Raw genomic sequence first — 24,300 nt, 5'->3', positions numbered from 1 at the left:
TTCAGCTCATAATCATACACTGCTAACCTCTTATTGCAAATGCCATCTTTTCGGACATGGTGGGAACAAGCCCAAAAAAAGATGTTTACAATGAGTGATTAGCAGGGGTTAATTGTCAGCTGTATTTCAGCCGCTGTGCCAATATACATAGCGGGGCATCACATGCAGGTGAGACAAGGTGGAACGTGTGCTGCAGCAGCACGAGGGACACAAACACATGGCTGTGCAATGACAGCACACACATGACACTTTACCTGTAGATGCCAAGTGTAAGAGGAATAGAAGACACGCGCTCAGGAACATCATCATGTTATCCATGCAGGATCTTCTTCTTCTTCCGAAGCTTCCACAGTCCACCGACCAATTCCCCCAGCTTGTCACTTCTCCGGTATTTGTATCCAGCAGTTCCTTGTCCAGCCTGAGAAGGGAAAGAGAAGAAAAACTTGAATGTGCGGCTGATGAAAACATCCTGCTGACATATCCCACCCCCAATTCCTTGCAGGACACAGCGGAATACAAGCACTTACACAAGTCTAGAATGGACAGCAAAGGAAGTGACACTGCCTGGGATCACACCAGGCACAAAAACATTCGGGAACTGTGACGATTGTCAGGAGAGAGCGTGCAAAAATCACAGCAAGCCACAACAGCACCGGTGTGATCAGCAGAAACACTCCATGCAGATGCACAGCAGTCCTAAGAAGAGCGCTGGAGACAGATGTTTGGACATGCCCTTAAAGCCAAGAAAAGCCAAAGCTAGAGTCAGGGATCAGTGCTAAGTGACATCTGACAGTGACACACTTACCCAGAGCTCTCAGGGTGACGCTGATGAGATAATGCCTGTTTCCACTTCCCACTGGGCTGAAGTTTCATACATCTCTCAAAGCTTGGGAGAGGAAAGAAGGGGGCAGCAGCCTGGTTCTTCCCGGAGGAGGGGCTTCATGTAAAGGCAGCTTCACTCTACTCTACTACTGCTGTGTGTATGGACAGGCTCTGCATCAAGGACAGTGCAAGGACTAGCTTCGCCATCTAGTGGTCCTAGTAATAGTACTATTCTGGGCATACTCCAAATAGACACACTTCAAAGTGTAGAGAAAAATGCCTCCAAGTGGAAATGTGTCCCAATGAAAATATATTAAAAGAAACATAAATATATATTAGAAATCACAAACAATACTGAGAATTGCAAACCCAAAATCAATATATAGCAACCAAATCAAAAAAATAAATGTGCCCCAAATTTATCCCAATGAAAATATAAGTGCAATACATTTTTATAATTACATTACATTATATATATATATATATATATATATATATATATATATACACACATACACACACATACATATACACACACAGTATTTATATAATATATACACACACACACGCATACATACATATACCTACACACTAAATTGTCAAAAGTATTGGGACGCCTGCCTTCACACACACATGACCTTTAGCATACCTCCCAACTGTCCCTGATTTGGAGCAATGTCGCTCTCTCCCTCATTCCTCCTCATTTGTCCCTCATTTTGGTCTGATCTATATAGATGTATATAAAATGCACCTTTTATCAAAAAGTGTTTCCCAGAGTTAAACCTTTCATCTGGTTTCTAAATTGCTGCATTTGTAAATTCCAAAAGCCAATATAAAGGAATAGTAGTGGTAAAAAAAAAGTACTTGTGGGTTTAACCAATCTTGTTTTTTTGTACAATTCTCCTTTAAGGGGGCGTGACAAGGGGTGTGTCCTATGCCTGCATACTATTGCTGATAGGTATATATATATATATATATATATATATATATATATATATATATATATATATATATACCTAACACACTATATTGTCAAAAGTATTGGGACGCCTGCTTTCACATGCACATGACCTTTAGTGCCGGTTCACACAGGGGCAACCTGACTTACAGCATGACTTTGCAAGGAGTTTTGGAGGCGACTTCAGTGCGACTTTGAGCAACTTACAACGCGACTTAAAGTCGCCTCCAGGACAGGCGACTTTAGCTGTGGCCAATCACAGAATAATCAGCTCTGTGGGAGGGAGGGGGTTGCCTAGGTAAACATGGGGATTACCTGGGTATATTCTTTTATTTTTCCTGTAAAATCACTTCAATATAGATGGAGATCCAACTTGGAGGCGACTTCCATGGAACTCTATGGGTACAAGTGGCCTAGAAGTCGCCTCGAAGTAGTACAGGAACCTTTTCTGAAGTCGGAGCGACTTCAGTAGTGTGCATTAAGATGGCTCTCATTCACTTATTTATTTCAGGTACTTATATAGCATCGTCAATTTATGCAGCGCTTTACATATACATTGTACATTCACATCAGTCCCTACCCTCAAGGAGCTTACAATCTAAGGTCCCTAACTCACATTCATACATACTAGGGACAATTTAGACAGGATCCAATTAACCTACCAGCATGTCTTTGGAGTGTGGGAGGAAACCGGAGTACCCGGAGGAAACCCACGCAGGCACAGGGAGAACATGCAAACTCCAGGCAGGTAGTGTCGTGGTTGGGATTCGAACCAGCGACCCTTCTTAAAGCTAGGCGAAAGTGCTACCCACTACACCACTGTGCTGCCCACTTCTATGGCATTTCTTATGTCCAGCGACTTGGGGCGACTTGAGGACTTACAAGTCAGATCCTAAGTTGCTGTAGTGTGAACCAGCACTTAATGGCATCCCAGTCTTAGTCCATAGGGTTCAGTATTGAGTTGACCCACCCTTTGCAGCTATAACAGCTTCAACTCTTCTAGGAAGGCTGTCCACAAGGTTCAGGAGTGTGTCAAAGTAGACATCCCAACCTGTAAAAACTCATTTCAGGGAGGTGGCGCTACGTGCTGCTACCAACACCTTTGGGATGAATTAGAGCAGAGACTGCGAGCCAGGCCCTCTCATCTACATCAGTGCCTGACCTCACTAATGTGCTTCTGGAAGAATGGTCAAACATTCCCATAGACACACTCCTAAACCTTGTGGACAGCCTTCCCAGAAAAGTTGAAGCTGTTATAGCTGCAAAGGGTTGGCCAACTCAATATTGTACCCTACAGACTAAAACTGGGATGTCATTAAAGTTTATGTGCGTGAAAAGGATAGACATTAGGCATTCCAATACTTTTCGTAATATAGTGTATGTATACTGCATATTATATATATATATATATATATATATATATATATACACACACACACACATATACACATACATACATACTGTATATACACATATACACACACTCATCAGCCATAACATTATGGCTGCTCACCATAAGCCTTTGAGGCATGGACTCCACTAGAAGTATCTGGCAACCAAGCCCCTCAGTAGCAGATCCTTTAGGTTTTATAAGTTGTGAGGTGTGGCCTCCATGGATCAGGCTTGTTCTTCCAGCATATCCCACAGGTGTTGAATTGGACTGAGATCTGAAGTATTTGAAGACATTACCTCATTGTTGTGTTTTTAAAACCATTCTTGTATTCATCAGTTCAGGCCACCTTCTTCCATTGCTCCTGTGGTCCAGTTCTGATGCTCACGTGCACATTGTAGGCTCTTTGGCTGTGGACAGGGGTCATCATGGTATACCTCCCAATTTGTGCTATGTGAAATAGATTTAAAAAAAAAACATGTAAACACTAACAAAGAACTTCACTTTCTACCTTTTGATCTGTTAAATATACCATTGAATGTGTATTGTTATAGCTGTTCAATAAGTTAAAAAACTACCTGTGACCCATGTCAAATATTCAAAGCTGTCCTTTGTCCTTAGACCTCCTAAATGTTCCCCAAAGTTATTCCAATGAAAATATGTGCAAATAAATATCTGAAAATCACAAAATATTTTGCATTGCAAACCCAAAGTCAATAAAGAACAGTGGTCCAAAAACTGTGGCCCAAGGCCCAGATGTGGTTCCTTGCTTTATTCGGCCCTTGGGACACTATTAATCCCACTGACACAAATGAATGGGGCACCATTCCTCCCAATGACACCAACGAAGGGGCACAATTCCTCCCAATGACAACAATGATGTGGCACTATTCCTCCCAATGAAAACAACAAAATGGCACCATTGCTCTCAATGACAGCGATGATGGGGTACCATTCCTCCCAGTGACACCAATGATGGGGGCACCATTCCTCTCAATGACACCAACAATAGGACACCTTTTCCTCCCAATGACATCAATAATGTGGCACCTTTTCCTCCCAGTAACACTAATGATGGGGCACAATTCCTCCCAATGACACCAATGAAGGGGCACAATTCCTCCCAATGACAACAACAATGGGGCACCATTCCTCGCAATGGCACCAACAATGGAGCACCTTTCCTCCCAATGACACCAACGATGGGGCACCTTTCCTCCCAATGAAACTAATGATGGGGCACCACTCCTCCCAATGTCACCAACGAATGGTGCACCATTCCTCCCAATGACACCAACAACGGGGCACAATTCCTCCCAATGACAACAACAATGAGACACCATTCCTCCGAATGACAATGATGACAATGATAGGGCACCATTCCTCCCAATTACAGCAATGATGGGGCACCATTCCTCCTAGTGACACTAACAATGGGGCACCATTCCTCACAATTACACCAATGATAGGACACCTTTTCCTCCCAATGACACCAATGATGGGGCACCATTCCTCCCAATGACACCAATGAAGGGGCACAATACTTCCCAATGACAACAACAATGGGGCACCATTCCTCTCATTGACAACAATGATGGGGCACCATTTCTCCTAGTGACACCAACGATGGGGCACCATTGCTCACAATTACATCAACTATGGGGCGCCATTCCTCCCAATGATCCCAATGAAGAGGCACAATTCTTCCCAATGACATCAACTATGGGGCACCATTGCTCTCAACGTCACCAACAATGGAGCACCTTTCATCCCAATGACACCAATGATGGGGCACCTTTTCTCCCAATGAAATCAACAATGGGGCACCACTCCTCCAAATGACACCAAGGATGGATTTCATTCCTCCCAACGACACCAGCATTTAGGAGTGCTAATTAGACCCCTTGAGATAATGTGCAGGGGACAAAGGACAGCTTTGAATTTCTGACATGAGCCACAGGTATTTTTTTTTTATTGAACAGACATAATATGCTTTCAATTGTACATTAAACAGACCAAAAGGTAGCAAATAAGAGAGATTCATTGTTTACACACAATTTAAGCTCATAATTATTTACTTAACACAGAAATTATTAAAAGTAAAATATTAAATATTTGCTTAGAAAATGTATAAAATTTTGAAGGGATGCAAGGGGGAGCTAAATTTTAAAAATTGAACTAGCATTGGGCTCTATACATGAAGAAATCTTTATAAGCACAAGGAAAAACTATGTTATTACCTAATTGGGATTATACAATTTGTAAACCTAGAATTTGATTGGTGTTTGTAATGTATTTTTCTCTTCTTCTGTTTCTTTACATTTCAGATTCTAAATTGCTGTTTATTTACGAAAAACATGTATACATTAAGAGTTATTTGAGATGGCAAGATGAAATGAACGGCAAATTAAGTATTTAGTAGTTTAGGGGATTGAACGTATTTGGGGGTTATAAATAGATGAAGTAAGGAAAAGATTGGGAAAATGGAAATCATCAACAAGCATGCTTGTTTTTTTTTTTTTGTTGGTGAAAAATTTAATATCGGGTGATTAATATCTGATTTTGTATCATAAACACTGTACTCCATCCTTTTAATGTCTAGCGTATCTTTTTGTTAATGTTTGTTCTTGTAAAGAAAAAAAAATAACACCTTATGACAAAAAAGAAAAATAAATGAAAATAAACCATAAAAATCACTTATACTAGACAGCTGTGTAGAAAGAAATGAATTAGTAACAGTCAACAGAAATGTTTTTTTACATGAACATTCTCTACAATGGCACTATAGTCTTTTTTTGTTTACTGAACTTCAGTTATTGTAATTATTTAAAACAAAATAAAACAATAAACATATATAAAACATTTATGTATGAGATTGCTATTAATGGGAAACTGGCTGACAAAGCGACATAGTTTTCTAAAAGGTTGGTTCTTCCAAAACGATTTTCCACGCGGACTAAAGACTAAAGACTCAAGGCAAATGTGTTTTCTCAGTAAGGTTGGAAAGTGCTTTTTTCCATCTGTGGTACATAGAAAACACAGTATGAGCCTGGATCAAAGAAGAGATGGGCCGGTTACCTAATCTATAGTCCTTCTCCAGTTTGGGACTAATAGATCAGTAAGATACAGCTCCAGTCACTAAATAAAAGGGTGCAATGCTGCTTCTTTAATAAGGATCTGAGAAACAGATCAGTCTGCTGAACATTTGGAACTGCTCATTTACAGGGTGATAATAAAAAGTTCTGTACCTGCTTCTGTATTTAACCTGTGTTGCTTCCAAGGGCACTTGTACAGGGAGAGTAAAGGATAGGTATAGTTAGAGTTCTGGTGACTGTGTAGTTTCTTATAATAAAATACTGTACAGTGTATCATTCATCTTTTAAACTCATGTCATAAGTCCGCGTCTCGTATCTGGGGCCAGTTGCGTGCTATCAAGCCAAAAATTGAGGCTGCTCTTCATAATAGTGAAAGCATGGTGACCACAGTAGATGAAGTTCTCACAGCACCCTGTTATTCATGGAAGATGGCCACATCAAAGAAAGGCAAAGACATGTTCTCCTTGCATTAGGGTTTACTTCACAACCAAAACACACTCTATAAATAATATCCTTTTTCAGCTTAATATAATTACATACCAGCGTGGCTGCTACCACCATCTGATCCATAGTTTGTGTTAAGTTAATTTTTGAAGCTCTTAGATTACATGCTGCTGCTTACCTCTTAGTTTTAGTTTTTGCTCAGTGCCTCTGAAGTTATTTGAGAAAAGAAAATGCCCTGCAGCTTGGCCAAGGAGGAGGAAGGAAAACTCCTCACATCATATGTCCAGCAGACTGGGAAGTTTGAGTTGACTTATCCATTTCAGGAAGTCGAATTGCCATAATATAATCAACAACATGTAATGGCTCAATAAATCAAACATAACAGATAACTAAATATCCTGGCCACCTGGCCATGTGACCCGTGTTGCCAGTGTAGGGGTCTGTAAACTGTACACTGTAATACAAAGCCCCAAATCGAGTATCCATTCATAATGCTTGCAATGAAGCGCATCTCATTGGTTAGCACAGTCTTGTGGTGTACAGTGTATGCAACGCTACACCTGCAACATGGGGCATCATAGCCGCAAAAGTGCAGCGGGGTCTTCAGGGGTGGCCAGAATATCTTAAGTTTACCTTTTCCTTTCAATCTTTTTATTAGGCAAAAGAATGGAAAATTTACATAACCAAAAGCAGGTTATAGGTTACAAAAAGGTGGCATATACACCCACTCAATTTACATTAAATATAACAGATTGTTACACAAAAAAATAACGGATAGGTACACAAAATAATAAGCATCCAACAAAATCAAACAACTGGAGCACAAATACCCAGCACCATAGATAACCATGTCAAAGGAATGTCTTTATATTTAGTAATGCAAGGTTTACATTTGAATTGTAGTGCAGAATTTCAACAAAACGAAAGAAAGCTAAAGAGAAAAAAAAAAGGAGAGAGGAGAATAGGTGAAAGAGAAAGAAGAGAGGGGTTAGAGGAAAATAGGGGAGGAGAGTGGAGGGGAGAAAGAAAAAGAAGCAGTGGTGGTTGGAGTTCAACAGAATCCAAGCGGCCAAAGCCATGCTCTCCATGTAGGCTTGCCAAGTGGCAAGAAAATGTCTACCCAAAGCTGACAGACCTTAAGGTGTTTAGAGACTTTATCAGTGAGAGTAGCCTCAATTTTGCTGTGAATCATTGCCTGAGTAATTCTGTTTCTGCTATACAGAGGGTTGAGGTCTTCCATGCTCTTGCGATAGTTTGTTTAGAAGCTGTCAGGATCTGTACCGCAAGTTTCAGTTTACCGTTTCATTTTCCATGAAATGGTGAACTAGACCTTTGGGTCTGATAAACGCTGGGCGTTTAGCCCTGGTGCATGAGGCTCTAGTGTTTAGGTGTGGGTGGAAAGTACAGGCGCACGTTCTAGCCCCACTGCTGGCAGCCTGTCAAACTCTATGAGATGCTAACAGTTGCTGTGGCTGGGCGGTGCACCGAACAGTACCTACAATTAGTGCAATAGACACCCAGGGACATCTCACATTGTGGATGTGAGCTTACATTTGATATAAGTATGGAATCATTGCATTGCATGCCCCGTGTATCAGTTCCTCTGAGATGATTAGCTCATTGTACAAATACAGCTAACATTCAGGGTGGGGTGTATGACAAACTATTTTCAAAGGCAGAGGACTAAAGAATATAATTTTAAATGAACCCTTGCTATTGTATAAAGCCTCCAACCTGCTGCCAAATATTATTTAGCAAATCTCAGCTGCCAGTGCCTTAGTTCTGAATCTAAAAGCCGACATGTGCTGCGTCCAAATATACCAGTTATGGCATTGCCATATTTCCAAGGAGGAGCAAGCTGGTGTAATCAATCCTGCATATCAATGACCAGACCATGTGCCACCCTGTGTAGTGGGCATTTTGCTGGGATATGACAGTGGGGGGTTTGAGGTGCAGATTAACAGCAAGGTGAGTGCTAGAATAGTGCAGGAGAGGTGGGGTTGGAGGGGCATGTCATTAGGGAATTTGCATTCTGAAGAAAGCACCGCTGTTTCTGTTTATAGAAATCAATAGGCTTAGGGAGAGGGTGCATTAAATGCTGCTAATCAAGACCTATATAAAAGTACTTTTAACTAAAACAAAGAAAGCAAAGATTTACTGTAAGGTCCCCTTCACGCTGGTGGTCTACCGGTCTCATTTTGACCTGTGATTTGATGGATCAAAAACAGACTGCAATGTATCCCTATGGGCAGCCAGATGTAAACAGATGTACCTCTGTTTACATGCACTTACCTCGTTCAGGTTTGTCGGACTGAACACAATAAGTTTGCATCTAGGCAGGGAACCAAAGGGCAGATGGGCCCCACACTGTCCACCACTACAGGTATCTCTAAAGGTAAATGTATAAACTATATAAAACTTGTGCTAAGGTATTAAATTGTGTGATACGTAAAAAACTGCAGCAGCTGTTGCAAAGGTGCTACAACCTCAGAAATGAAAATAAATGTGTAAACAGTGCTAGCAGAAAAATAAATCAATACCATGACATCATAAGTTGTGAAAATCAAAAATGCATCAATATATAAAAAAAAATGTATTATATATATATATATATATATATATATATATATATATATATATATATATATATATATATACACACACACACACACACACACAGTTGCAATAAAAAGTATTGGAACCCTTTTGGAATTATATGGATTTCTGCACAAAAGGTCACAAAATGTGATTTGATCTTCATCTAAGTCACAACAATAGACAATCACAGTCTTCTTAAACTAATAACACACAAGGAATTAAATGTTGCCATGTTTTTATTGAACACACCATGTAAACATTCACAGTGCAGGTGGAAAAAGTATGTGAACCCCTAGATTAATGAGCTCTCCAAGAGCTAATTGGAGTGAGGTGTCAGCCAACTGGAGTCCAATCAATGAGATGAGATTGGAGGTGTTGGTTACAGCTGCCCTGCCCTATAAAAAACACACACCAGTTCTGGGTTTGCTTTTCACAGGAAGCATTGCCTGATGTGAATGATGCCTCGCACAAAAGAGCTCCCAGAAGACCTACGATTAAGAATTATTGCATAAAGCTGGAAAGGGTTATAAAAGTATCTCCAAAAGCCTTGCTGTTAATCAGTTCACGGTAAGACAAATGGTCTATAAATCGAAAACGTTCAGCACTGCTGCTACTCTCCCTAGGCGTGGGCGTCCTGTAAAGATGACTGCAAGAGCACAGCGCAGACTGCTCAGTGAGGTGAAGAAGAATCCTAGAGTGTCAGCTAAAGACTTACAAAAGTCTCTGGCATATGCTAACATCCCTGTTAGCGAATCTACGATACGTAAAACACTAAACAAGAATGAAATTCATGGGAGGATACCACAGAGGAAGCCACTGCTGTCCAAAAAAAACATTGCTCCACGTTTACAGTTTGGACAAGTGCACCTGGATGTTCCACAGCAGTACTGGCAAAATATTCTGTGGACAGAGGCACAGCACACCAACATCAAAACCTCATCCCAACTGTGAAGTATGGTGGTGGGGGCATCATGGTTTGGGGCTGCTTTGCTGCGTCAGGGACTGGACGGATTGCTATCATCGTAGGAAAAATTAATTCCCAAGTTTATCAAGACATTTTGCAGGAGAACTTAAGGCCACCTGTCCACCAGCTGAAGCTCAACAGAAGACGGGTGTTGCAACAGGACAACTACCCAAAGCATAGAAGTAAATCAACAACAGAATGACTTAAACAGAAGAAAATACGCATTCTCGAGTGGCCCAGTCAGAGTCCTGACCTCAACCCGATTGAGATGCTGTGGCATGACCTCAAGAAAGCGATTCACACCAGACATCCCAAGAATATTGCTGAACTGAAACAGTTCTAAACAGTTCTGTAAAGAGGAATGGTCAAGAATTACTCCTGACCGTTGTGAACGTCTGATCTGCAACTACAGGAAACGTTTGGTCGAAGTTATTGCTGCCAAAGGAGGTTCAACCAGTTATTAAATCCAAGGGTTCACATACTTTTTCTACCCGCACTGTGAATGTTTACATGGTGTGTTCAATAAAAACATGGTAACATTTAATTCTTTGTGTGTTATTAGTTTAAGCAGACTGTGATTGTCTATTGTTGTGACTTCGATGAAGATCAGATCACATTTTATGACCAATTTGTGCAGAAATCCATATCATTCCAAAAGGGCTCAATAGTTATGCAACAGTACATATATATATACACACACACACACACACACACACACATACATATATATATATATATATATATATATATATATATATATATATATATATATATATATATATATACACACACACACACACACTCTACTCATACGCCAATGACACCCAGCTCTACTTTCGCATTGACAAAAAGACCAATACCAGCAATTAGAAAAATGCCTCACATTGACAGACGACTGGATGACCACTAGTTCCCTCAAACTCAACGGATCCAAAACAGAGCTTCTTCTCCTACACGCAAGCCGAAATACTAAAACTAAGACCCCATGGACACCTCCCACCATCTTTGGACAGACTATCTCCCAAAGCACCAAAGCCAAAAGTATCGGAGTCATCTTTGATTTAGAAATTGATTTAGAAATGTCTATGGATGCACAAATAGGAACAGTAGTCAGCGGATCTCACCATCTTCTCCGCCTGCTACGTAGACTCATCCCCTTCGTTCCAGAAGAGGACAAAGCAGCAGTAGTTGGAACAATCATTAATTCTCGACTCGACTACGCAAACTCCCTCTACATAGGACTACCTAAATATCAGATTGCACGCCCACAACTCATACAAAACACGGCAGCAAGATTGGTAAAGGGAAAAAAACCCTGGGAATCCATCTCCCCATCCCTGAGGAACCTACATTGGCTAACCGAAAAGAATCGGATCACATTCAAGACCCTCTGCCTCACCCACAAATGCATACAAGGAAATGCTCCTATGCGAGAAAATAAAACACTACACACCTATTCGCAATCTACGATCAACTAACCAAAACCTCCTCCTCATTCCCAAGTCCTGCTACAAATCAAAGGGAGAACGAAGATTTGCAGTCCAAGGACCACGGCTATGGAACGCTCTACCGACCAGCATTCGCATTCAAAAAACCATCAGGCCTTCAGAAAAAAAACTCAAGACCTACCTCTTCTAAGGAGCTGGACAACACAGGATGGAAAGCGCCTTGGGGCGATTCAGTTCGCATTTGTAGCGCTATACAAATCTTTCATTCATTCATATACAGTGGGGAGAACAAGTATTTGATACACTGCTGATTATGCAGGTTTTCCTACTTACAAAGCATGTGGAGGTCTGTAACTTTTATCATAGGTACTCTTCAACTGTGAGAGACGGAATCTAAAACAAAAATCCAGAAAATCATATTGTATGATTTTTAAATAATTAATTTGCATTTTATTGCATGACATAAGTATTTGATCACCTACCGCCAGTAAGAATTCCGGCTCTCACAGACCTGTTATTTTTTCTTTAAGAAGCCCTCCTGTTCTCCACTTACCTGTATTAACTGCACCTGTTTGAACTTGTTACCTGTATAAGAGACACCTGTCCACACACTCAAACTGACTCCAACCTTTCCACAATGGCCAAGACCAGAGAGCTGTGTAAGGACATCAGGGATAAAATTGTAGACCTGCACAAGGCTGGGATGGGCTACAGGACAATAGGCAAGCAGCTTGGTGAGAAGGCAACAACTGTTGGCGCAATTATTAGAAAATGGAAGAAGTTCAAGATGACGGTCAATCTCCCTCGGTCTGGGGCTCCATGCAATATCTCACCTCGTAGGGCATCAATGAGCATGAGTAAGGTGAGGGATCAACCTAGAACTACACGGCAGGACCTGGTCAATGACCTGAAGAAAGTTGGGACCACAGTCTCAAAGAAGACCATTAGTAACACCCTACGCCGTCATGGATTAAAATCCTGCAGCGCACGCAATGTCCCCCTGCTCAAAGCCAGCGCATGTCCAGGCCCGTCTGAAGTTTGCCATTGACGAACTGGATGATCCAGAGGAGGAATGGGAGAAGGTTATGTGGTCTGATGAGACAAAAATAGAGCTTTTTGGTCTAAACTCCACTCACCATGTTTGGAGGAAGAAGGATGAGTACAATCCCAAGAACACCATCCCAACCGTGAAGCATGGAGGTGGAAACATCATTCTTTGAGGCTGCTTTTCTGCAAAGGAGACAGGATGACTGCACCGTATTGAGGGGAGGATGGATGGGGCCATGTATCACGAGATCTTGGCCAAAAACCTCCTTCCTTTAGTAAAAGCATTGAAGATGGGTCATGGCGTGGTCTTTCAGCATGACAACGACCCAAAACGCACAGCCAGGGCAATTAAGGTTTGGCTCTGTAAGAAGCATCTCAAGGTCCTGGAGTGGCTTAGCCAGTCCCCAGACCTGAACCCAATAGAAAATCTTTGGAGGGAGCTGAAAGTCCATATTGCCCAGTGACAGCCCCGAAACCTGAAGGATCTGGAGAAGGTCTGTATAGAGTGGGCCAAAATCCCTGCTGCAGTGTGTGCAAACCTGGTCAAGAATTACAGGAAACGTATGATCTCTGTAAATGCAAACAAAGGTTTCTGTACCAAATATTAAGTTCTGCTTTTCTGATGTATCAAATACTTATGTCATGCAATAAAATTTAAATTACTTAAGAATCATACAATGTGATTTTCTGGATTCTTGTTTTAGATTCCGTCTCTCACAGTTGAAGAGTACCTATGATAAAAATTACAGACCTCTACATGCTTTGTAAGTAGGAAAACCTGCAAAACTGGCAGTATATCAAATAAATGTTCTCCCCACTGTAAATGGACACAGTCTATTTAAAGTGCTGAGTGCTCATAAAAATTATATAAACAAGTGCATCGGTGCTCCAAAAATTGTTACAGTGTCGTGTGCACACTCCCATCTGGTGACCCCACTCACCAAAAATAATGGATCCTCAGCATTGCTGTCTGGGGTCAAAAGAGCTGTGATCTAATGATCTGGTATGTGAGGAATGGATTCTCAGAGGCTTCTCCAGAAAGGTGTTCTTATATCAGAGTGGATAGACCATGCTCGATAAATGGGAAAACAAAGAAGGAACTCATAATGAAATACTGACAAACTGGGTAGATTGCGCTTATTAGGCACCACTTACAAGATAGCTGGAAAAAACAGGCATCAGTGTAAGACGTCTGGGTCCGACTCTGGTTGGCGTGCATTCCACGGAAGGCACAAGTTGCATCAATGGTTAGACAAATGGGAAGTACTTCAACGAGTTTCACCCCTCCTCCAGGGGGTCATCAAAGGACATCACCTCCGGTTTCAAGTGATCAATTTATATCCGAGGAGCCAATACCTCCTCTCTTATAAGCCAATAAAAAATTACCAATTCCTAATGGTGTAATGTAACATCACTTCTTGTTAACATATTGTATACAGACAGTACAAACGTCTTTAATCACTTTCGGACTGCCGCACGCCGATGTACGTCCCTACTTTGGGGACGGATATCGTTGTTATGGCAGCGGCTAGCTGCTATAACCCTGGTATCCCAGTGTTCGGCTGGCGGTCTGGTACAAGATAAAAGTGGTCTCTGAGGCGGATTCGCAGCAAGAGGGCCCCGCCCCGATCCGGTGCCCTCTGTCGCTTACCGGAGCCGTTGGCAGCGGCGGAGGCGATTGAGTCTGTCTCCTTCCTTGGTATGGACACGAGCGAGGAGAAGATGGCCCCCACCCGTCTCCATACCATAGCAAGGCGGAAACAACTTCAAAACGTCACTTCCGCTCATATGTCTTAAAGGCACTTTTTTTGTTGTCATTTTTTAAAAATGACAACATTTTATTTATTTTTAATTTTTTTTGCATTTAAGTCCAAATATGAGATCTGAGGTCTTTTTGATCCCAGATCTCATATTTAATCGAGCCACTGAGAGCCTGAGCCAGCCGCTCCCATCCCCTCCACAGCCCAGCACTCCAGTGACCCTGGGGGGGGCAGAGCAAAGAGTCGGTGACTGACAGTCACCAGCACCAGCTCTCTCATGGAGATGAGAGTACCGAGCGATCGGCGGCGTTTGATCGCTCAGTTCTCAGTCTTAGGGCTGGCAGGGGACCGATGCTGCATCCAGCTGGCTAAGTATGATTAAAAAAAGAAAAAGAAAATTACCATACTTCTCCCTTCTCCTTTAATAAAAAAAAGTAAAATAAGTGACTTCTTCTATATCTAGGCCATTAATCCTACTGCAGCTGAAGAAACTAAGCAGATGTCTAAACAATCAGTCATCACTTCTTTCCTCCTGTCAGCTCTTGAAAAGCTCTCCTTTGCTCTCACTACTCATATACTATCATCAGAAAATGAGTTGTAATCATGATTGAGCCATGGAGTTGTCACTCACAAATTGCTTCTTGCTTACAGCGCGTTTCCAGATTAATGGCTACTTTACAGGAACATTAATTGGAGAAAAAAGTATAACTTAAATTTTATAAAAATAGGCCATTGCCCTTGCTTTATTCTGCTGTCCATAATGTTCTCAACACCGATCTTTGGTTTTTAAAGGGGTATTAAACCCAAAAACAGAAATGTAACATATTGCAGCTTACCAATCCATAAATGTGGTGGCTGTATTCATTTCCTTTTTAGGATGTTTATTTTCCCTTTGTTTTCACCTGGTGATCTGGTCAGTAACACACTTCCTTAGGGTGGTTCCACTCCACACATAAAAAGCACTAGTAACACCTTTGGACACCAGCATGCTCAATCTGCGGAGAGGAGAGCAGTGTTAGATATACTAGCAGGTTTAGATGGACTTGACTAACAAATTATAGGCCTATAGGTTAAAGGGGTTGTAAACCTTCGTGTTTTTTCACCTTCATGCATCCTATGACCGGCCCCCCCAGCTCCCCCATTTTACTTACCTGAGCCCTGGAACTTGACCCTGCGGGGATGTGCTGTCTCTCTGCCGGGGGTTCTCGGCTCTTGATTGAATAGATTGATAGCAGCGCAACCATTTGCTTGGCGCCGAGGGCGGGGCCGAGTCATACATTCGGCGGCTATGGCCGCCGAATGCTGGACTTAGGAGCACGCCCGCAAGGTAACCCCCTCGGGAGGGCGCTTCTCCTAGGGGGTTATCTGATGTGGGGAGGAGCCGCGAGAGCCGCCGGGGGACCCCAGAAGACGAGGTTAGGGGCCACTCTGTGCCAAATGAGCTGCACAGTGGAGGTAAGTATGACATGTTTGTTATTTTAGAAAAAAAATAAAAACAAACCCTTACAATCACTTTAAAGCATCAAGGGTTTTAACACAAATCTAAACACAAATACATATACAGCAATACAAATAGAAATATATAGGAATCCTAATAACTAAATATACTGAAAATGTAAAATGTGAAAATGTAAAACGGACACTTCAGGAAATATTTTGCTTCTGTCTTTTTCAGTAATAAAAAATCCTGTGGTTTAACAATGACAGCTTAGTGCTGACCCAAAGCTGATTTATCACCTTATTTTACTCACCTCTTTAGTCGTGGGTAGACACACAGTAATTTATAAGGATTTCATTATCTCTCATAATAACAAAAAATATGAAAGCTATGCCAAGGAGTTTTCATTACATTTAGGTAAATTACAAGTTTATTAGCGTTCAAAACACATAGATTTAATATTCGTTTTATTATACTGGTTAACAAAATATTATTAATTGTAAAAAAAAAAAAAAATGCATTTATACATATAGAATCAAAGCTTTGATTTTTAAAGGGGGTTGAAGGTATACATACATCAGTATGCACGTGTAGGGTAATGAACTGGCATAAATTCCCATTAGACCCCAAGATTTTCACATTGCTAAAAAGGGAGCTTTGGTGTTAGGAACCTACCTAGCTTGGTTAGAGGGCACTTTTGGGTAGGATATACTGTGCAAAAGTTTTAGGCAGGTGTGAGGAAATACTGTAAAGTAAAAATGCTTTCAAAAATATATATATATTTTTTTTAATTGTTTATTTTTATCTATTTACAAAATGCAAAGTGAGCGAAAAAAAAGATCAAAATCAAATCAATATTTGGTGTGACTACCCTTTGGCTTCAAACCAGCATCAATTCTTACACTTGCACAAAGTCAGGGATTTTGTAGAATTAGAGTCAGGTGTATAATTAAAGTGACACTAAAGCTTTACATTTTTTGTTTTAAAAATAACAATGGTTTTGCACCCGATCCTCTTTTTCTCAAGTCCCCTGCCGGCGATCCTGACCCCTCATCATTTGCTGAGTGCCCCTAGAGCAAGCTGCTTGTTCTGGGGGCACCCATGCATGCTTGCTCCTGAGCCACTTCTGTATGTCTATGAGACACACAGAACGCCATGCCCCCCCACTCCCTCTTTACTGGCTGCACTGTCCCAGCCAATGAGGAGAGGAAGAGATGAGCCTCCTGTGCACAGCGATGGATCGGGATCAGGCTTGAGTAAGTCTTGGGGGGGGGGGGGGTCAGCTGTGGGAGGGAGCAGCACACTGAAGTAGAATGCATGACAGTAAAAAATCTACAACTACTAAACCAATTATACTAAGCAGGTGCTATGATCATCAATTTCATATGTAAAAGGAAACAAAAAAAATCCCATCTCAACTTACCACCTGGCTTGCAACCAACCGAATTAGCCTGTCCAACAATATGCCTTAAAAACAGGGGTTTCATTTGCACACATTTGCAAATACATGTGTAAGCTGCAGAGCTTCTTCACGTCACCCCAGAATTATCTGCAGTCCTAACTCTAAATTTTGAGAGTCTCCACAGTGGAAACACATGCATTATAATGGATAGACAGAGGGCAGGTGAGCCTAGAGGGAGTGCACTCTCCTTAAAGGCACAGGAGTGCACTGGACACCCAGCATATAGCACAAGGCAGCAAAAGGTGTCCCGTGCACCCCTCACCAGTATTCCAACAGTACAAACAAATGGCCAGTGGGAAGTTGCACCCAGGTACATCCATCTACTGTCCAGTAAATTCTGGCCAGAAGTGGACTTCATGAAAGAACTACAGCCAAAAAGCCATACCTCTGACATGGAAACAAGGCTAAGCTACTTAACTATGCACAAAAACATTAGAACCGGGGTGCAGAAAAATTGCAGCAGGTGCTCTGGACTGATTAGTCAAAATGTGAAATATTTGGCTGTAATAAAAAGCAGTTTGTTTGCCTAAGGGTTGGAGAGCAGTACAATAACGAGTATTTGCAGGCAACAGTGAAGCATGTTGGAGGATCCCTGCAGGTTTGGGGCTGCATTTCTGCAAATGGAGTTGGAGATTTGGTCAGGATCAATGGTGCTCTCAATGCTGAGAAATACAGATATACCCATCAGGGAGGTGTGTGATTGGTCCTAAATTTATTCTGCAACAGAACAATGACCCCAAACATGTTATTAAGAACTATCTTGAGTATAAAGAACAACAAGGAGTCCTGGAAGTGATGATTTGGCCCCCACAGACCCCCGTTCTCAACATCACCTGGTCTGTCTGGGATTACTTGAAGAGACAGAAGGATTTGAGGCAGCCTACATCCACAGAAGATCTGTGGTTAAGTCTCCAAGATGTGTGGAACCCCTAAAAGGGGTACCAACACCTGCTTACAAGTTTTTATAAATTAATCAAGCTCATGAAAGCACCATCAAATGCTCGAACAAGCAATTTTGATCCTTTCTCGTCCTAATGTTTGAATGAAATTCTCCAGGCTTAAGGCCAGCTTTATTGGTCTGCTGGACTTACAGGCTCTTCAAATGGCTTCAAGATGCCAGATGGTGCAGGTCATAGGGTGATCAATATATTAAAATGTTATGGAAGCATATACCTACAGGGATTTGGGGGGGGGGGGGGGGGGGAGCACAGAGGCGCCACTCTAAGTGCAGTATGTTAATCAATTTTTAATGAGCAAATTGTGCATATATACTCACAAGAGTAGGATAAAAATAGGCATGTCAAGTATGAAAGAACAACCGTCCATGAGGTGGATGGACTCCCTTACGGACGTTTGTTCTCTCATACTTGACATGCCTATTTTTATCCTACTTGTGAGCATATATGCATGATTTGCTCATTAAAATTTGATTAACATACTGCATTTAGAGTGGCGCCTCTGTGCTTTTTTTCCCCCCGCCTTCTCAAGAGTCGCTTCTCATCTTCACTGGGCTGCCTTCAAGTGCCACATTATGGACTAATATGAACTTTTTACAGTCATTTACTTTCAATTATTTTTCTCAAAGTCCCCCTTACTTTTAGTTATGTAATAGTCAGGTGGATCTTTACTGAGGCTGGTGTCAGGTCACCTGAGACCAGGTGACAGATGCACCCTGTAGGAGTCGGAAGTGCACTGCTAAGATAGTGGACCTTAGCACTGACTGCTGCAGATAGTACCTAGGGAGGTTCAGGAAGCAGGTCTACTGGATCACTAACACAGATCCCAGTGGGTGCTAGAGCATAGATTCCCCAGGGCGCAGAGTCTAAGAGCCAGCAAGTGTTCACCAGAGGCTCTAGTGGTGAGGATGGACTGCGCTGCAGTCTGGCTCCAGGTCGCGGCCCCCAGGGTCTCACAGCTCACGCTCACGGTAGACTACAGGAGAAGGAAGCAGCAGGCTGGAACAACAAGGATAGTAAAGGAATAAAGCAGAGGTCAGGGCGACTAGCAGACAGGAACAACAGAGTACATGCCAAAGGTTCAGGGTCACAGACAAACAGGGATAGTCAGGGACACGCCAAAAGGTCAGGGCCACAAGCAGACAGGAATAGTCGGGAACACGCCAAGGTCAGTAACAGAGACAAATGAAGAGCACACGGCAAGCAGGAAACAGGAAGCTGAACACACAATGGTTGATCAGCACCACTTGCAGTGCACAGGTTAATATAGGGTTCTCTGACAGGGCCTGGGGTGGAGCCATACTTTGAGAAGAGGTTATAAAAACAGCCAGGTGAGAGTGGCTGGCCTCTTAGTCTGAACACGAGATGAGGTAAGCTTACAGAGAAAGATTACTGCAAAACCATGACAGCTGGTGTAAGCGCCAACTTTTTTTCTATGTCTACAGGGATTTGTGACACTTGACAAAGCAGATGTGGTGGAAGAAATACATCTTTGTAAGCTCAAATAACTATTTAATGTCCAATTATAGTATATTGATGTTTGGAAGTTTTGGGTTTAGAAGAGTTACCCTAGCTTTTTATCTTGGTGTCACCAGGACAGAGAGAAAGGGGAAACACAAAGCAATAAACACGTGATGGAGGTTCAAATTATTCCCCACTGTATCCAAAATGGAAAGAAAAATTATTTGTATTTACACTTCCTTAAGCTGGATACACACTATACAATTTTCTTTAGATTTTTTCCTTTAGATTTACCAAAACCATATAATATGAGGTCTTTCTGAAGAAGTCCTCTGATTGGAGGATGAAACGCATCAATCAAGTGAGGTCATCACATTATTCTATCCGGCAATGGAACCCACACACAAACCGCAAGATCTCTGAAAAGGGACTTTAAGACAGGCCGGCCTGCTCTGTCTCTGGCTTCATAGAGCAACACTGGGCACTGACAAAAGGATTGTAACCACTATTACCTAGAAAAACCTCTTCTGCATCAACTTTATGTGAGGATAACTCTGAAGGATTGAAACACAGCTCCGTGGCCATCATCCAACAGATCCAATCATTGGTTAATTGAACCCCGGCTTCATTGTAAGAGCGTAACAGTGAGTACTTTCTCTGGCAATTAGCCATTCATACTGTTTCAAATAACGCTGAATTGCTGAGAATTGACTGGAAAAACGATGATATATTACTCTAGCCACTGTGAAGTTGATACAACTACAGATACTGTGACTTGTATCTATTAAAACAAAGAAATATGCTGTCTTGAAAATGAAATCAAGATTTCACATCAGGTGTTCTTAATCCTCAACACTTTTCAATTAAGGATCTAGTATTTACTGCCACCTTCACTGTGAAATCCTTAATTATGTACTACAACTACATAACTGCAAGATTCTTTGATTAACATTTATTGCGGTTTGTCACAACCATTCCCTATCTATATTGAGGAAATACTTGCTGCTTTAAATCAATGACCAATTACAATACACATGATTATAAGGAGATATTACTCTGCTATACACGGAATGTTACCTCCATCAAGATTGATAATCAGTGTCTAGTTTGGACTCCAATTTTTTTTCATTTATGAGCTTGATCTTGGTGATTAAAGATATCCTTTCGTCTTCAATACAAATTTGGCAATTGCTACCTTTGCTCCATCTGCACTTTATTAGTAACGGGAATTCCCATAGTTTTTTGATATGTGAGATAATTATCATAGAATTTCCAGCATGTGGGCTGACAATCCGAATTGTCTTTCTAACAATGTTTTGTATACGTTTTATGTTTTCTAGTATAAAGGTGTCTTATTTAGGAAGTCTGTCATTGATACAGATTTCAACTAATAAATTATTTGAATCAAACTGCTTGGTCTATGGTGCTTTTCTTTTTGATAGTGAAACTGCACTATCTCAATTTAATTCATGCTAACCATTAAAAGCACAACCACACCTCACAGGTGTGTCAGTGGATTCTTTACCTCTCTACAAACGGTGTTCCATTTTTCCTTTTCTTTACTAATATGGGGTCAAACATAAACACTTTCAATTTGTATGCAATCAGGCAGGCCCTTACACTACATTGTTAAAGGTAAATCTAAAGGAAATCGAACAACAAAAGTTTTATAGTGTTAGTCCAGCTTTACTGTACAAAGACCAACAATCTTAACCAAGAAAAAGTATTAAGCTAATTTTTTTGTTTGCTTTTTTTTTAGGATAAATAAACTTAAAAAAAAAAAATGATGATTCTCCGCACACCTCATCCTCCACAACCACCAAATACCTCTGCTTTCATGAAATACAGTTTTTACTGCTGCCCTGCTTGGGGCTAGCAGAGTGTTTATTATCGCCTGTACTCGTAATTTGCCTTTGCAAGCATGCCCAATCTCCATCTTCAAATTGGCACATAAGCCATGCAGGTATTATTTCCTACAATCAGACCTTGCGTCCATCTTGGCTCATGTGCAGGATGGTAAACAAGCTACAAACACCACAGCCCATAAACAATGTACTGGCGCCAGAAGGAAAAAAAAAAAGGTGCCTACTTTATTTTACCACTTTTTTTTTTTAAAACAAAAAGCACACTTATCTTTTAACCTGTTCCCAACCATGTAACGCATATACTGTATATGCAGTGGCAGGAAAAGGGGCCTTAACACCAGTTGCTTCATGTATTCGTCCACACTGGTCCAAGCTTGTGTACTAAGAGCATGCTCACTGCATGCTGCCAGCACCCTGACTGAGCTTCTTCGATGGCTTTATATCACAACGTCTGACCAGGAGCCAGCAGGATCATGTGACCGCTGAGAGCCAATAACAGCTGTCAAATGATCAAAAAGTGACTCCCCTTTCAAAAGCCCACTTAAAGGCTACTGGTTTCAAGGGGTTAAACATGTGCCTTGAGTGGTAGAAAGAGTCAGTGCAAAAAGGGCCCTTGGGGTAGTTCGAGGCGCCCAATGTGGTGGTTCAAAGGTTAGGCACAAGTCCTCTGCTTTGGTAAAAAATAAAATTACTTGATTTCACTGAATAAAACACATTTTGTGGCTTTATATTGCAACTTTCTTAGTTCAAGATGATACAATTGGTGTCTAGTATCAGAACCCCCACAAAGCACCCAGGATGGAAATGCCCGAGGCATAGAGAGTGACCGCACTGACCCTACGTGGAGGCAGGTTTTCACTATGAAGGCCCCATGTTCCCCCCTAGCTGGGTGACCACAGCCTCAACAGTTTTAAGTCCATTTTGACCTTTTGACCTATTATTGTGGAAGCACTGTATTTTTGTTTCTGAATTGATCTACTACACTATAAGGGCTCTCCTGCCTATCTCTCTTTTCTTTTTTAGTGGAAACCCTGAGCTTTACCAGAAACCCCTGGCGAGCTCCTCAGGATTCTTCGGTCCGCTATCTACCACCACACTCCAGACCTTAAATCTGGGCCTTAGAAATCACATGCTTGTAGTTCACAGAAATGCATGCAGATACAGCGGCATGAAGTTTCAACTATGAAAAAAATGTATTTTCCATACCCGTCTATTAAACTCCAAGTCTGGTATTCTAGTTTACCATGTTTCCATCCCAAAGTCAGATAAATCATCCCCATGAGCCATATTTTGAAATTTCCATATGTGCAATTATTTTTGACTAGTTAAAAGTAGACCCACAGTCTATAACATTCAAAATCATTCTTATTTTGTGATTCACTTGTTTTGCTATGAATTTAAATACAATACTTTCACAGGAACCTGTTTTATTTGTAATTTATTGTATGTTGCAGCGTACCTCCTTCTGTTTTATGATAGTTGGTTTAGTACCTACAGTACATAGATACTCCTAGCCTTTCTGATTAAGCAGCATTTAGTGTTGTAGTGGTCAAAACATCATACAAATTCTTAAAAAAAGGAGTTTGTTTAAAAGCAATTCAACAAACTGGTTGTCCAGGGTGCTGTTATCCTGGATATGAGATCCGATTTGTATAAATTATATATACTGTAACAATATACAAACAAAGCATTATACATAAAAAACATCCAATATTGAATGTTTTTTATGTACAATGCTTTGACGAAGTGGGCCCTGACAAAGTGCACATTGACCATATAAATCGGATCTTATATCCAGGATAACGGCATCCTGAACAACCAACTTTTTAAATTGCCTTTAAACAAACCCCTTTTTAAGAATCTGTATAATGTTTTGAATAAAGTCTTGTGACAATCTTTCTTATAACTATTTGGTCAAGTGGTTATTTAACCCTAGAAGGTATATGAAAATATCCAAACAGTGTCGTATCTTCACAGGTGAAAAAAAGAAAACAAAGCCTGAAAAGGCCCCTGACGATGTGTTTTGATGACGAAATGCGTGGGGTGGAGTAATGGCATGTGACGTCATCATGCACCAGCACGGACCATGGTTATCTTGTTGGTTTGAAACATCTCCCTGATAAGCCGGCTTTTATATTGTTGGATGTAGGTGCAATACTTTGAATAAAGTACTGTATGAGATGGCCTTGTTCTCTTTTTAATGTATGTTGTCTGGAGTCAGAAGGAGTGGTGCATATACGGTGAACAGATTGATGATTCATAACTGGAGGTTTAAAACTGCGCTATTTGGCCATTCCTCAGGGTGGTCAAATATGTATTGTAATGCTGCGTACACACGGGCGGACTTTGACAGACTTTCCGACGGACTTTCAAATGAACGGACTTGCCTACACATGATCAACCAAAGTCCGACGGATTCGTACGTGATGACGTACGACAGGACTAAAATAAGTAAGTTCATAGCCAGTAGCCAATAGCTGCCCTAGCGTCGGCTTTTGTCCGTCGGACTAGCATACAGACGAGCGGACTTTTCGACTGGACTCGAGTCCATTGGAAAGATTTGAAATATGTTTTATTTCTAGGTCCATCTGA

General features: G+C 41.3%; 1 protein-coding gene across 6 annotated transcripts in view; it reads right to left on the bottom strand.

Annotated features, from left to right (window-relative positions):
- The window catches only part of TGFBR3 (transforming growth factor beta receptor 3), a 325,007-nt gene extending 324,030 nt beyond the window's left edge, over nt 1-977 (bottom strand). For 2 of the 6 annotated variants that reach the window (XM_073593156.1, XM_073593155.1), the window contains exons 1-2: nt 806-975; nt 255-418 (exon numbers count right to left, since the gene is read on the bottom strand). In XM_073593156.1, coding sequence (XP_073449257.1) covers nt 255-418; nt 806-873 — 232 coding nt within the window. In that variant the 5' untranslated portion in view covers nt 874-975. Of the gene's footprint in view, nt 1-254; nt 419-527; nt 757-805 lie in introns of those variants that run through there. The other 4 variants (XM_073593154.1, XM_073593159.1, XM_073593157.1 and 1 more) reach the window with 4 other exon arrangements.
- Nucleotides 978-24,300: the final 23,323 nt, after the last annotated feature.

The sequence above is a fragment of the Aquarana catesbeiana genome, linkage group LG07 (genome assembly GCF_042186555.1).
Source record: "Aquarana catesbeiana isolate 2022-GZ linkage group LG07, ASM4218655v1, whole genome shotgun sequence".
In the NCBI taxonomy this organism is placed as follows: domain Eukaryota; kingdom Metazoa; phylum Chordata; class Amphibia; order Anura; family Ranidae; genus Aquarana; species Aquarana catesbeiana.
This window is presented reverse-complemented; position numbering and strand designations above follow the sequence as displayed.